The sequence below is a fragment of the Cheilinus undulatus genome, linkage group 19 (genome assembly GCF_018320785.1).
Source record: "Cheilinus undulatus linkage group 19, ASM1832078v1, whole genome shotgun sequence".
Taxonomy (NCBI): Eukaryota; Metazoa; Chordata; class Actinopteri; order Labriformes; family Labridae; genus Cheilinus; species Cheilinus undulatus.
Window position 1 is genome coordinate 14870451 of NC_054883.1, and position 14836 is coordinate 14885286.

Genomic DNA, 14836 nt, shown 5'->3' on the forward strand with positions numbered 1-14836 from the left:
GCACCAACACATTTCAAAAAAGTAGGGACAGGGCCATGTTTACCATTTTATAGCATCCCCTCTTCTTGTAACAATAGTATGAAAACATCTGGAAAGTGAGACCATGTGATGGGAGAGGAATGTTGTCCCATTCTTGTCTGATGTGGGATTCTAGCTGCTCAACAGTCTTGGCCTTTTTTGCTGGATTTTTCATTTTCTGATACACTAAATGTTTTCTATTGGTGAAAAATCTGGACTGCAGGAAGGCCAGTTCAGCATCCAGACTCTTCTCCTGTGAAGCCATGCTGTTGTGATGGATGTGGTATATGGTTTAGGATCGTCCTGTTGAATATGCCTTTCCTGAAAGAGACGTTGTCTGGATGGGAGCATATTACTATTAAACATCTGAAAACTTTTTCTGCATCCATAGTTCCTTTCCAGCTGCCCACACCGTAGGCACGAATGCAACCCCATACCATCAGAGATGCAGGCTTTTAAACTGTTCCAGGATAACAAGCTGGATGGTCCTGCTCCTCTTTAGTCAGCCAGTATGGTATCCATATTTTCCAAGAAGAATTTCAATTTTTGGTTGATCTGGCCACAGTTCAGTTCTCCATTTTGCCTCAGTCCATTTTAAATTTGCTCTGGCCCAGAGGTTATAGCAGAGTTTCTGGACTGTGTTGACATTTGGCTTCTTCTTCGCATGATACAGCATAAAAATGCATTTGTGTATGGTTCAGTGGACTGTGTTGACAGAATGATTTCTGGAAGTGTTCCTGAGCCTGTGCAGTGATTTTAAGGGCAGAATCATGCCTGTTTTTAATGCAGTGCTGCCTTAGATCTTGAAGACCTTGACCCTTGCACACAAAGATTTCTCCAGATTTTCAGAATCTTTTGATATCATATACTGTATTTATACTGCATTTGTTCCACAATTTCAAATCAACCATTACTCTAGGTTACAAGGCAACTAGGATGAGTGTAAGTGCATCATTTGTTAAAAGTTGTAGTGACAGAGACTCCTCCACAAACATCTACACATTATCTCCTCCAGTTTGGAGCATCATTTTTCACAGCTGTCTGTCAGCTGTGTTTTGAAGCCTGCAGTGCTCTCTCATAATTACGCTGTCACTGCTTCTTTTCTCAGCATTCAGTCTGAAAATGAGAACTCATACATTTTGGTCTACTCATCTTCACATCCCGTCTCTCAAGTGCTGTTGCAGTCAACTTCTCCTGCATGATTTCTTGCTGAGGAAGAAAGAGGACAAGAAGTTGTGCACCCTAAACAAAAGGCTTTAGAATAAGAAAGCACACATCAGAGAAGGAGGACAAATATAGATGTTGTATTTACCGTATAATCACCAAATATGTTGGTTGTAGATGAACATTCTGGGTTTGAAAATGTATAATTAAATGCAACACCATATTATGACTCATCTGGGACTGTGCATTAAGAAGGTTCTGTGTTGTGTGCCAGAGCGTGAGCCTAGAAAGGAGTCCTGATCCAGCCTGCTGTGGAATTTACATGCTCATTTCCATTTTGATTAACTTAAGATCAACAGGAAATCAATTATTTCATAAATGAGTCATGAAGTGCAGCGCTGAATTTGACTGAATGAAATAGAGGGAGGAGATTTAATTTGCTATGCTTATGTAATTGTTCTGCAAAAAACGATTTCAAAGGGAATCAAACATGACATCATAGAAGGCTCTGTGGAGGGAATGTACTGGTAAAAGTCAAATAATAAACCATTCTTTTGTTTTTGGAATGAGTTAATCAAGTACAACAGTCTTTTCTCTTTGCTGCCAATTAAATATAAAATATAAGCTAGCTCACTTGAGCCATAAAATAAAATAATTCATTTTTTGTGTTTTACAGCCAATAAAAGATAAAAACATCTGATCAAATTTAGTTCAAGTGAGTCACACTGTGAGTGACGTGTTCATGGACACCTAAAGAGCTGTTTTCCCAATGACACGTCACCATGGATACGATTTAAATTTCTGAATTTGAACTGAATTCATTTTATTTGGCAAGGTCAAGGGAATTTAACTGTTTCAGAAGACAGCATGAAACTAATGTGCTGTACAAGGAGTTTATGCAGTTACAATGTTACAATGTTACAATGTCATTTAGCAGACGCTTTTCTCCAAAGCGACGTACATTTGAGAGCAAGAACAACACAAGCAATGATCTAGACAAGAAGAAACAACATCAGTAAGTGCCATCAAGTGCTTCAGGTGCTACTGTTAATCTAACTTTTGTCAGTCAGGCCTTAGAATAAACATAACCTGGCAAAGCAGATCCTTGTCTGTCAGCTGGCAAAGCTTCAATCCACAGTGTTTGTTCAACCCAATCAAGGTCATTTAAGGGGAAGGAGGCAGTAGCTATGGGGGGGTTAGTTTTACTCAAATCTGTCTGCAGTGTTTTCCTCCAGTGTAGCAGTTAGGGGCTGCATAGACTATTCAATCAGTCGACTTTACTGCTGCATGATGACTCTTCTTAGAGTAGTCACTCATCACAAGATTAGACCTTTACAGTCCCTAATGTTCAGCTTTTTTTATTTATCTAAGGTTTCTGACACTGTAGACCACAGTTTACTGATAAATGTGCTCCATCATTTGGCATGTCAGACCAAGCAGCATCATGGTGCCAACTATTTGATTGGCGATGTGTTAAGATGGCTGGATCCACCTTTTTCTTCTCTTTCTTCTCTTCTCAATATTCAGTCTTAGGACGTTTTTTATTCTCTATTATGTCAACAATCTGTGTGATAATTGGTCAAAAGCCTCATATTATTTTAAGCAGATGGCACCATTTTTTTTTTTTTTTTTTAAGTTGTTAATAAATTTTGCAGGCCTTTGAGTTTTCAATCTGCTTTAAGTGTTTTTTCAGTCTTGTCTGCAGAAACTTAACATGCTCTTAAATGCTGATAAAACCAAACTCATGGTCAGTGCAAGTTAAATAAGTAACATCCATTCAATTTTAACTGGGCATAAGGCTGATCTACTAAGCTATCCTCAAAACAATAAATATCTGTTTTCTTAGTGATCTGAGCAATACTTAGGTTTTTAGAGGGCAATTATAGGTGGCGTTAGGTCTAAATGGGTTAGATAAAGGCTAAATTAACATAAATGAAACAATGGACTCCAAGAAGGCAGGTAAGATATATAATGTTCCACTCTGGAAATCTAGTTCAATCTAGATCAATCTTTATTGTCCCAGAGGAGCAAGTACATAAAATCCACACACAACTTAAAAACACATAAATACATACATGTTATACATAACTCCCATGGGTTTCATCATGACAGATAGGCAGTGAGATCAACACAATGCAAACAAATGTTTGCTGTTGTTTTGTGTGTGTATTCTTGTTCTATCTGTCTCTTTACGTTATTTTTCTTCTTTTACAGGGGCAGACGTGATCAACTTTGATGGACAGGGTGTCATTTCATATCGGTTTAAGGTACTACATGCCTTCAGTGTGTTGAAAAAAAAAAGCTCCTCTTTAAAAGTCCTTTCTTCATAAAAGTTGGATAATGAAATTCAGTAGTACTGTAATATGACGAGATTTCTGCAATTTAAGGGAAATTCTACAGGTGTTTCTGTGGTTAAAAATGTATGACCTGTTGTGTTAAACTACCACATGGCTGTTCCCTTTTTCTCACCCTACAGGTGAAGAAGATGAAGATCATTAAAGATGTAATAGCACTGAGGTTTAAGACGTCAGAGAGTGATGGTGTTATTCTTCATGGAGAAGGCCAACAAGGAGACTACATAACCCTGGAGCTTAACAAGGCCAAGCTACTGCTGCAGATTAACCTGGGTGAGCACCGTATGTTAAACTAAGTTTGTCTTTATGCTCAATCTGAAACTTCAAAACTTTAAGGTTGGTATGTTTAAAATACTGCACTGTTCTACAAAGTAAAATAATATTGACAATACTTTTAAAATATAAACAAAATAATAATTAAATACATAAATAAATTATTCTGGCCCCAATCGTATAATTTTTTCTTAGTTTCTGATATCTTTGCCTTTGTAACGTGTGTAATGATGATATCTTTACCACAGGCAGTAATCAGTACGGCTCCATCCTGGGTCATACCTCTGTGACCACCGGCAGCCTCTTGGACGACAATCACTGGCACTCAGTGGTGCTGGAACGCTACCGTCGTAACGTCAACTTCACCTTGGATGGACACACTCAGCACTTCAGGACCAATGGAGAGTTTGACCACCTGGACTTAGACTATGAGGTGAGAAGCTAATTTTACTCAGTATGTAATGATTAGTCCTCAACAGTCTTCAACAATAAATGGTAATGCAACAGCAGAATTAAAACACATATACCAAACTTGTAAATAACAGTGCCTATGACAAGGACTCACCCCCTTGGATATTTTACCCTTTTACTGATTTTATCAATCAGTCATGGTCAATAAAATTTTGCTTTTTTAATAAAAAAATACAAAAAAGTCATTAATGTCAAAGTGAAAACAGATTTAAACTAAGTAATGTCAATTAAACAAAATTATGCAATGTAAAATAAGTGACTGTATAAATATTCACCCCCTTTAGTGAAATGCAGATCACCTAAATGCACTGAATGTGCCTCAAGCGATTATAGTATAAAGATACCGGTGTCTGGTAGGTCCAGTCACTGGTTAATCAGAATTTCTTGCCACCATTACAACATGAAGACAACACAACACTCCAAGCAACTCAGAGAAAAAGGTTATTGAAAAGAAGAAGTCAGGGGGTGGATATAAATCATTTACAAGGCCAAGAGCATCTCTAGAGTTCAGTTAAATCCATCATCGAGGAATGGAAGGAACATGGCACATGTGTAAATCTGCCTAGATCAGGCCACCAAGACACCTATGACTACTCTGAAGGAGTTCCAAACTTCAGCAGCTGAGATGGGAGAGACTCTGCAGACAACAACTGTTGGCTGGGTTCTTCACCAGTCAAAGCTTTATGGGAGAGTGGCAAAGAGAAAGCCACTGTTGAAGAAAACTCTGATTCAATCTGGACTAGAATTCACCAAAAGCCCATCACACAAGACTCTCCAAAAACACACCATCCCCACTGTGGAGCACAGTGGTGGCAGCATCATGCTGTTGGAATGATTCAAGGCAGCCAGCCCCAGAAGGCTTGGAAAGGTAGAGAATAAACTTACAGAAAAAAATAAAGGAAAATCCAGGAGGACAATTTTATTCAGTCTGCAAGAGAACTATGGTTTGAGAGGAGATTTCTTTTCTAGCAGGACAATTACCTGACGCAGTATTGCAAAGAGAAATGTAGTGAAATTGCAGTGTCCAGATGTGCAAACATGATTGAGACCTGCAGATGCTAAAGGTGGGTGGGTTGAATATTTCTGCAGTCACTTATTTTACATCAAATGTTTTTGTTTAATTGGCATCACTTACTATGTACTTATTGACCATGGTATTTGACAAATCAATAAAAGGGTAAAACATCCAAGGGCGTGAATACTTTTCACAGACGCTCTATGTCGTCTTTACAGCTGTAGAGCTACTCAAACATGCACTACAGCTGTGGAACCTTCTGTTACCAAACGATTCAACTGCTGTGCTTTGATAGACAGTCTCTGGAGACTTCAATAATGAAAAGAAATAAACGGGGGAGTGTTAAAGAGAGCAGCACGACAAAAATATTCTAATGTCAGAGCAGCCCGAGCTGACTGACTGCTGTGCAAAGAAAAAACACATATTTTCATCTTAAAATTTTGTTGTTCGATGCAATAATGCTGATTTTGCTGTGTTGTTTATTCAGAAAACTTTTACTACAACACTAGTAAATCAAAGGCCATTTGTGTTGATTAGCACAGAAGAGCTGCCATTGCTCTAGAATGGTATTTGTGTTTCCAGCTTCTTAGTCCAAACCTCGTCAGGCATAAAGAAGTTTGATGGCTATGCTTAAAGATTCTGTATTAAACTTAATGCAACACACAGTTCGAACAATACACCTATTAAAAGGCGCATGACCGTTTTTACCATACTTTCTAACATTAAATCAGACTGAACTTTTCCTGTTTAAGGCCAGTTAGGATCATCAAATTGATATATATATATATTTGCAACTGCAAAATTATTTCTATTTGATAAATTCCAAAATAATGAGAGTTAATTTTTTATTACTTACTTCAAAGTCAGAAGTTCATATATACTAATATGACTCTGCCTTTAAACAATTTGAGAACACCCAGATGATGATATCATGGCTTTTGAAGCTTCTGATAGGTCAATTGACAACACTTGAGTTAATTGGAGGCACACTTGTGGATGTATGTTAAGGCACTCCTCTAACACACTGCTGTCTGTCTGACATCATGGAAAAATCCAAAGAAATCAGCCAAGATATCACGACCTCCACAAGTCTGTTTCATCCATGGGTACAGTTTCCATACATTCAAACAATTATACACAGCTTGTGAAGATGCTGATGAAGCTGGTAAGAGACCGTCATTATCCACAGTGAAACCATTCCAGCACCCATATAGGTGGAAAGGCCACTCAGCAAGGAAAAAGCCATTACTCCAAAAGCAACATTAAAAAGCCAGATTGCGATTTGCAAATGTACACAGGGACAAAGAGCTTAGATTCTGAAGACATGTCCTGTGGTCTGATGTAACTAAAACTGAACTTTCTGGCCGTAATGACCATCGGTAAATTTGGAGGAAAAAGGAAGGGCGCTTGTAAGCCTGAGAACAACATCCGAATTGAGAAGTACAGGGGTGGCGGCATCATGTTGTGGGGGTGTTTTGCTGCTGGAGGGGCTGGTGTACAAATGTGTCTTCCGAATGGACAATGACCCTAAGTGTACCAGCAGATTAGTTACACAGTGGCTTAAGGACAGCAAAGTTTGGAGTGGCCCTCAGAAAGCCCTGATCTCAATCCTAGAGAAGATTTATGGGTGGAGCTGAAGAGGCGTTTGGGAGCAAGGCGGTTACACCAATTCTCAAAAAACTCTCTAAAAAATTGTCTCTTTTGTGGGGGGGGGTTAGCAAATAGCAATAATTTTGGAAATCTAAACTGACCTAAAACAGGAAAAGTTTACAAAGTCTGTGTAAACTTCTGGTTTCAACTGTATTAATGATGGCTTTTTAGGGTCTAAACTAACTCAAACTTTCCCCTATATGTTCATTCAGACCCTCCAGGTGTATACTGGGTGGGAATGGAGTTTCTAAACAGTAGGAGTAGTGGGAACAATGGAAGGGAAGGGAGAGTGGGCTTGCATCAGACCAGTGGTTCCCAAGCTTTTTCTATCAGGCCCCTCCTTTGCAAAACACATTTTTTGCCAAAAAAAAAAAAAAAATCATTTTCTTTTAAATTTTGAGTTGTAAAAATCTGACACTCTGAAGATGAACAATTCCCTGAAAACTTAATGAACATCTTTAAATTGTATAAACCCAGTCCTGCAATAATTTCACACATCTGTGGGCTTATTTGGTGCCACAGATCTTTTTGTGTCTCGGGTGCAGCTGTGAGACTGACACTCTCAGTTCATTCTCCATGTCTAGCTGTGATTTGACTCTGTATTGTAGTTGCATCAGCCTTTTGCAACATCCTCACACTGGTAGGATGATGCAGAGGGACAAAGTGAGTCAAAGGTTCTCGTAACTGCTCCTTCTCCAGTCCAAAATGCTGACAGTGTTTTTGACTTGATCTGCAATAATATTGTTGAATCTGAGGAGACTCCAATAAACTCCTCTTCTACAGGTCTGATGTAGTCAGCTGGAGCTGCTTAGCCTGGACTGACTGCGGCCCGCCTGTGATGACCCTACACCCCCCTGGGGGGGCTCAGGGCCAACTTTGGGAACCACTGCATTTAACCGTCTCAGTACATAGTAATAAAAAAGGGTTAAGTTGAAGAGAGAGGGCTATGCATATCGGGTGTTTCTGTAGACTCCCTGAACCAGCCAACAGGCTTTGTTTGAGTTATTGTGTGTTTTTATTTTGAGGCTTAATGATGGAGATGAACTTCAGTCCTCTAGGAACATGAGTCAGACTTCTGCTTGATGAGCCTTGGGCTGTTCTGGTGTACTCTACTAAATATTGAATCAGATATAATGAACAGTTCTCAGATAAAATCTTACCAGAATTGCTTGGTAAGTTTGTTTCCCTCAGATTCTACTAGAAGCAGTTCTACACCCGTTTTATAGCTTTTAAAGATTTTTCCGGCACATTTTAAATCTCTTTTTATCACTGGTGATATGCTAGATTCCTAGGAATGTACAGAGCACAGAGACCACACAGGAAATTCAATATTGGTTTTACACTGAGCTTTAATCCTAATCCATAAAACTTCCATAATTACTGTTGGTAATGGGATGCAAAGAGTTTAGCCAATAATACTTAAAGCAGGAAATTGATCCATGCATTCATAATGGTATGAAATACGCTTGCAGCTCTTGCAGCTACGGGTCTATGCATGTGTTTCTATGTATTGGCATGTTTTGTGACCTTTAGCAGTCATTGCTGATATGGCTGATCTGTTCCAGTGTTAAGTAGGATACTGAGGAATGAGGCAGGAAAAACCACAGTCCAATTAAGATGAAGCTGTTGAACTGAAGGATCTCCAGGGAAATCTTCACATCCAGGGTTTTTGTGTGCATCTTAGTGTGCTGTGTGTCTGTAGTGAACCCTAAATGGATCCCACTGGTGTTACCGCCTGAATGAGTCTGGCTGAAAATAGACAAATTGTCACCAGCTTTGACTCATAGTGTACCCATGTACTTTATCTAGTCTGCACGATTTATCTTGTGTGTGTGTTTTTGTGTGTTTGTGCAATCCTGTATGTTTCCTGCTCCTATTTAATCCCAAAGACTAAATATCCGGATGCAATCGTGTCTACCCTTGGCTGTAATTACTGAGGCTACTGGAGCGTTACCACAGACAGATGCAAACACATACACACTTACAGATAGACAGACATCGACTGATAATTGCACACAATCCTCACTCATCTCGTCTCCTCTCAGAGCTCAGAGCGATGTCTGAAAAACCAAAATAAACACATGTTCAACAGCAGGAGAAACATGGAACCCATTTTACATTGCCATCAGTTGTGTGTCCTTCAGCACTTCCCACCAGATGCTTCTTTATTAGTCTCCGTCTCCTCACCTCAGCTCTCCTCTCATGACATCTGTTTACCAGGAAACAAGGCCCTTCATCCTTTAATGCTGACTCTCATTGCTCACGTTCTGTGTGTCCTCACAGGATTCAAGTTCCATAGAAGTCTCTACAGCCATAAAGTGACAAGCTAACAAAAGGTGGAATAATCTGTTTTTATTTCCAGGAGCCCTCCCATTTTACCTGTTTGCTTTGTATGTTTCTAGCTGAGTTTTGGTGGGATGCCGTACAGCGGGAAGCCACTGGGAGGAGGCAGGAAAAACTTTAAAGGTTGCATGGAGAGCATCAACTACAATGGAGACAACATCACAGACCTGGCCCGGAGGAAGAAGCTGGACACCTCCAGCTTTGTAAGTGCACACATGCATACTTTAATGACCATACCAAAGCACATGCAAATACAGGGCCTGTAAAAAGTATTCACCCCCTTGAATGTTCCTTTCATATATCATCATCAATCATGGTCAGTATAATTTGGCTTTTTGGCAAAAAAAATAAAAAATACAAAAAAACTCTGTCAAAGGGAAAATAGATTTCTACAAAGTAAAGCCAGTTAATTAAAATATGTGATGTAAAGTGAGTGACTGCAAGCTCTGTCAGGTGGCACAGGGAATGGACATTAAAAACACTTTTCAAGTCCAGCAACAAATTCTCTATTGGATTGTCTTGCTGGAAAAAAATCCTCTCCCATGCTGTAGTTCTAAGGATTTTCCTACATTTTTCCACATTTATTTTACCCCCACCTTTACATGCCATCCAGGGCCGGCTGCTTAGAAGCACCCCACGGCATGATGCTGCCACTACCGTGCTTCACAGTGGGGTTGGTGTGTTTGTGGCAATGTCAGTGTTTGGCATCTTGGCTGATGGCCAAAAAGCTCACTTTTGGTCTCATCAGACTAAAGAACTTTCTTTGACATGACCATGGAGTCTCCCACATATCTGTCGATGAACTCTTCGATTTAAACTCATTTAATCAGAGTTTTCTTCAACAGTGGCTTTCTCTTTGCTATTCTCCCATAAAACTTTGACTGGTGAAGAACCCAGCCAGCAGTTGTTGTCTGCAGAGTCTCTCCCATCTCAGCTGCTGAAGCTTGGAACCAAGGTTATAACAGTTTGGGATTTTGCATTAGTTTTCTTTTTTTTTTGTTGTTGTTGTTTATTTTTTTTTATTTCAGTTTAGCTTTAATTATTTTTACTGCTGTTTTACGTTTAGTTTTAATCTACCACAAATGCTGTGTTTCAGTTTAATTTTTATCAGTTTTAGTCTTAATATAGTTTTTTCAGTGAAGTGGGATACCTGTCAGAGGCGACACTCTTCACTTTTTACTGTAATTATTACATTTTAATGTAATGTTTTATTAATATACCTATTTTTTTGTTTTGTTTTCAGTTAACTAAAAGGATTTTAACATTTAAGTTTTAGTTATGTAGTTAGTTTTAGTTTATTATAATGACCTTGCTTGTATCTCCTTCACATCAGTCATAGGTGTCTTGGTATCCTCTCTCACTAGTCTCCTTCTTGCACGCTCACTCAGTTTGTGAGGACGGCCTGATCTAGGCAGATTTATGGCACACATATGCCATATTCCTTCATTTCTTCATGATGTATTTAACTGAACTCTGGATGATATTCAGAGCCTTGGGATTTGTTTCTAATCAATCCCCTGACTTGTACTTTCCTCCAAGCGAGCTGTGCTTCGACCGAAGGAGTAAACTCCATTAGAGCTGCATAACGCGAATCATGGCAACTCTAGACATGTCAGTACATGACTTTTGCAGTTTTTGAAAAGAAAACAACTCACTGCTGTTCTTTGTTCTTTTAACTAAGAAATATCATCAAGTTCTGATAAAACTGGGGCTTTAGCAGCATCCACACTAATGTCTTCCGCTATAATTGCACCGGCCTCTTGTTGCTGCTTGCTTACGTCATGGCTCCACTGCGCCGGAGAGTACAGTCCCTCATCGCTGATTGGTCCTGTCACTTTCTAACCTGGCCCAAACAGTTCAGATGGGAGCTTTGCGAGATGGATTCGCCCATGAGAAAATCAGAAACGGGCGTATCCATCTGCTTTGCAAGGTTAATGGTAGCCAGGAACACTGATTAACCAACACCCAATGGGGTAAATTCTTTGTATAAGCATTGTAGGTTGAACTTAAATATTGTAACTAAAATGCTCATAAAATCAGCTGAGACTAAGCATGCCCATCATTGTCACACTACCCGTGGAACTGGGAAAATGATTCCCTGTACCAAAATGTCCAAAGAGATTCATTTTTTGACCAACGTGACCCATCAGTGGCTCCTCCATGTGTTTCCCTCCTGCCTTGTTGCCTTTTATTGATATAATTAATGCCTTATCATTGCAAACTGCAATTCCACCACAAAGACTGCAGAACGTTTTGTTTTCAGCTCATCTCAGCAGATTATAAAAAATAGTAAAGAAATGATTGCTTTTCCTCATTGAATGTGCAGCACAAAGGATGACTGCCTGGATTAACTCTGACCAAATAAGTTAATTGGATCTCTGCATAAGTTACAAAACAGTTTTGAATGAATGCAACATCTAAAAGCACTTATGCCATCCTATAGTTGCTACATAGAGGCGTATCTTCTTCACTCTCTCATGAACTGACAGAACAAATGAAAGCAATAATCAAGTTCATTAGATTCTTATTTCCAATCCTCTCTCATGTCTCACAAAGACTTTCATTTGTAATCACAATAGCATCCCAAAGATACAAAGGGAGAAGCAATCACAAAGTGTTCATTGCCAGTAAAAACAGCTCAGTGTATGTTTGCTAATGACTTGATTAACGACACGAGGTTGGAGTTCCTGTTGAACACTGCTTTCAAAGACTAACTGAGACAAGAAGTGACTTTAGTTCTGCATGTGAACTATCAGTCTTTGAATTTAACTTTAGTCTCAAACTTCTGGAGGTAAACATGCAGAGGTGGGACTCAAAAGCTAATTTTCCAGAACAGTTAGAGAACTGAAACGTTCAAACAACTTTATATACAAGCCCACAGTCAACTGAGTATCTTTGTGGCTATCTCTGTAAAGATCTTTTCATCTCTTTTGTCAGCTCTTCTCTTTACCTGTTTCTCTACAGCGTAACCTGTCCTTCTCCTGCGTTGAGACCCACACCTTCCCAGTCTTTTTTAACGTCACCAGCTTCCTGCAGCTGCCAGGCCGAGCCAATCACAACATGATATCTGTCAGCTTCCAGTTTCGTACGTGGAACCCCAATGGACTCCTTCTCTTCAGTAATCTCTATGACGGCACACTGGAGATCTCCCTGGAGGAGAGCAAGGTGGTGGTTCACATCAATGTGACCAAGGGGGTTGGCAATATCCGGGTCGACTTATTATCAGGTGAGTCATGCAGAGATGCGCTCCCAAAAACATGCTTCTTACATTACAGCGCTGTTAAAAAAGTATTTTCCCCCTTCCTGATCTTATTCTTTTTTGCATATGTATCACAATTAAAAGTTTAATCTCAAGAAAAAGATAGCTCAAGTAAATACAAAATGCCGTTTTTAAATGATGATTTCAGTTATTGAGGGAAAATGACATCCAAACCTACCTGGCCCAGGTTGAAAAAGTAATTGTCCCCTTTGTTAAATCATGAAATAACTGTGATTGACTGCACTTTTCATAAAGCTGAGTTAACTTTCACCAGCTACACCCAAGTCTGATTAAGCCATGACCTGTTCACCAACTAATCACTTAAATAGAACCTGTCTGACAAAGTTGACATCTTGAAAAGGGTTAAAAAGGCAGGTCTAAGGCTTTGGGACTCCAGTGAACAAAAGTGAGCACCATTATTCACAAATAGAGAAAACTTACATAGTAAGAATAGTGGTTAACCTTCCCAGGAGTGGCTGGCTTTCTGAAATTACTCCAAGAGTGCATCAATGACTCATTCAGGAGGTCACCAAAGAACCGAAACAACATCTGCAGACCTGCAGGCCTCAGTGACTCAGTTAAGTTCATGATTCAACAATAAGAAAGAGACTGGGTGAAAATGGCACGCATGGCAGAGTTCCAAGGACAAAACCACTGCTGACCAAGAAGCATTTGAAACATTTGATGATCTCTGACGAGACAAAAGTTGAACTTTCTGGAAGCTTTATATCTGGTGTAAAAGAACGAACACAGATTTTAACAAAAAGATCATCATACTACAAGTCAAACATTGCAGTGGTAGTGTGATGGTCTGGGACTGCTTTGCTGCTTCAGGACCTGGTTGACATGTCGGGATTGATGAAACCATGAATTCTGCTCTCTACCAGAAAATCCTCAAAGGTCACATATTATGCAAAACACACTTTTTCAGGCTTTTCTAACAAAATATATGCCCTTGGCCTGTCCACAATCCCCCTAAGGCTTTTGTCCCTTAATGAATGAATACATGATTTAAAAACTTCATTTGTTACTTACTCAGATTGTCTTTGTCTGAAATTGAAATTTGTTTAATGACCTGCAACATGGAAGAGTGAGAAACATGCATAAAAAAAATCAGGAAGGGGGAAAATGCTTTTTCATACACAGTAGAAATGTATGTATAGTGCTTGTTCCCTCTTCTACAACCCTTTCTCTCTTACTTATACTCCCTGCTATTTCACCCTATTTCTCTTTCCCTTTCCTTAGACGCACTCATTTATTCTGTCTGCTGCAGCTTTAATAGGCCATTATGCCCAGGGGTAGGGATTATTACAGAGTTACCCTCTAGGCTAATTGGGCTTGAGCCTGCGATTACATCAGTGTTACGAGAATACACAGACACACAAACATAGTCTGGCACTCTTAAAGACAAGCCCCCTTCTTTGATTCCCTTATTAGTATTTCTAAGAAAAGAAGAATTTCGTGGCTCTAAAGACACAGTTGGAGCTCAGCAGACTTGTAATGAAATGCTTAATCTCTCTAAGTGGCAAATATAGTGGGAATAGATGTGGAGATGCACACACACTAAAATGAAGAGAGAGGAGGACAGAAGAGTTTCAGGCTTCTTCTCCCAGAGGGGATAATGTGTTTATGTTGCTTTTACACTTGAGCTTATTAAGATATATAACAAGGCTTCTGCTGGAAGGAAAAACTGTACAGAATTACTCCACTGATCATTTAACCCTTTAGATCTGTTACCATTTAGATTCATCATTTAGTGCAATAACAGTAGATAGAAAAGCACAGGAAATTCCATCACATTAGTCCAAATTATTTTTCAACCATACCAGTAATAATGAGGTTACACAGAGCAAAGATAGACTTTAAAGGCAAGGAAACATTGTACATTAGCATGTGGCTATCAATCAAGTGTAGTAAATTCATTCTAAAATGACACGTGAGTCCTTGTAATTTTACAACGGTATCTGAGAAAAGGCGTAGATTCATGTAGTTTGTCCTTATATGGCTAAATGTACAGTTAGATAGGTACCATATTACCATTAAAGTATCAACTTTAAGCCTCTGCACATTCCACATACAGCTACTGCAGCGGGATCCGTTGGCAAATTGTACTATGGAGCAAATCGCTCCCTCTCTAGTCAATCAGAGCAGCTCCACTGCTCCAGTCCGGCACTGGCCCATCCCTGAATTGCCACTCCATTGCACTTCGCCTAGGAATACCCTACAGGTCTATTTTCAGCACTGGCCGTTGCCAAAGCGTGTCGATTCCAGTCAATTAGAAAGCTCCGA

General features: G+C 39.5%; 1 protein-coding gene across 1 annotated transcript in view; it reads left to right on the forward strand.

Annotated features, from left to right (window-relative positions):
• The window catches only part of LOC121527281 (contactin-associated protein-like 2), a 349243-nt gene that overhangs the window by 177778 nt on the left and 156629 nt on the right, over nt 1-14836 (forward strand). The window contains exons 5-9 of the mRNA XM_041814178.1: nt 3397-3449; nt 3659-3809; nt 4058-4242; nt 9348-9491; nt 12253-12514. Of these exons, the coding sequence (XP_041670112.1) occupies nt 3397-3449; nt 3659-3809; nt 4058-4242; nt 9348-9491; nt 12253-12514 (795 nt within the window). The remainder of the gene's footprint in view (nt 1-3396; nt 3450-3658; nt 3810-4057; nt 4243-9347; nt 9492-12252; nt 12515-14836) is intronic.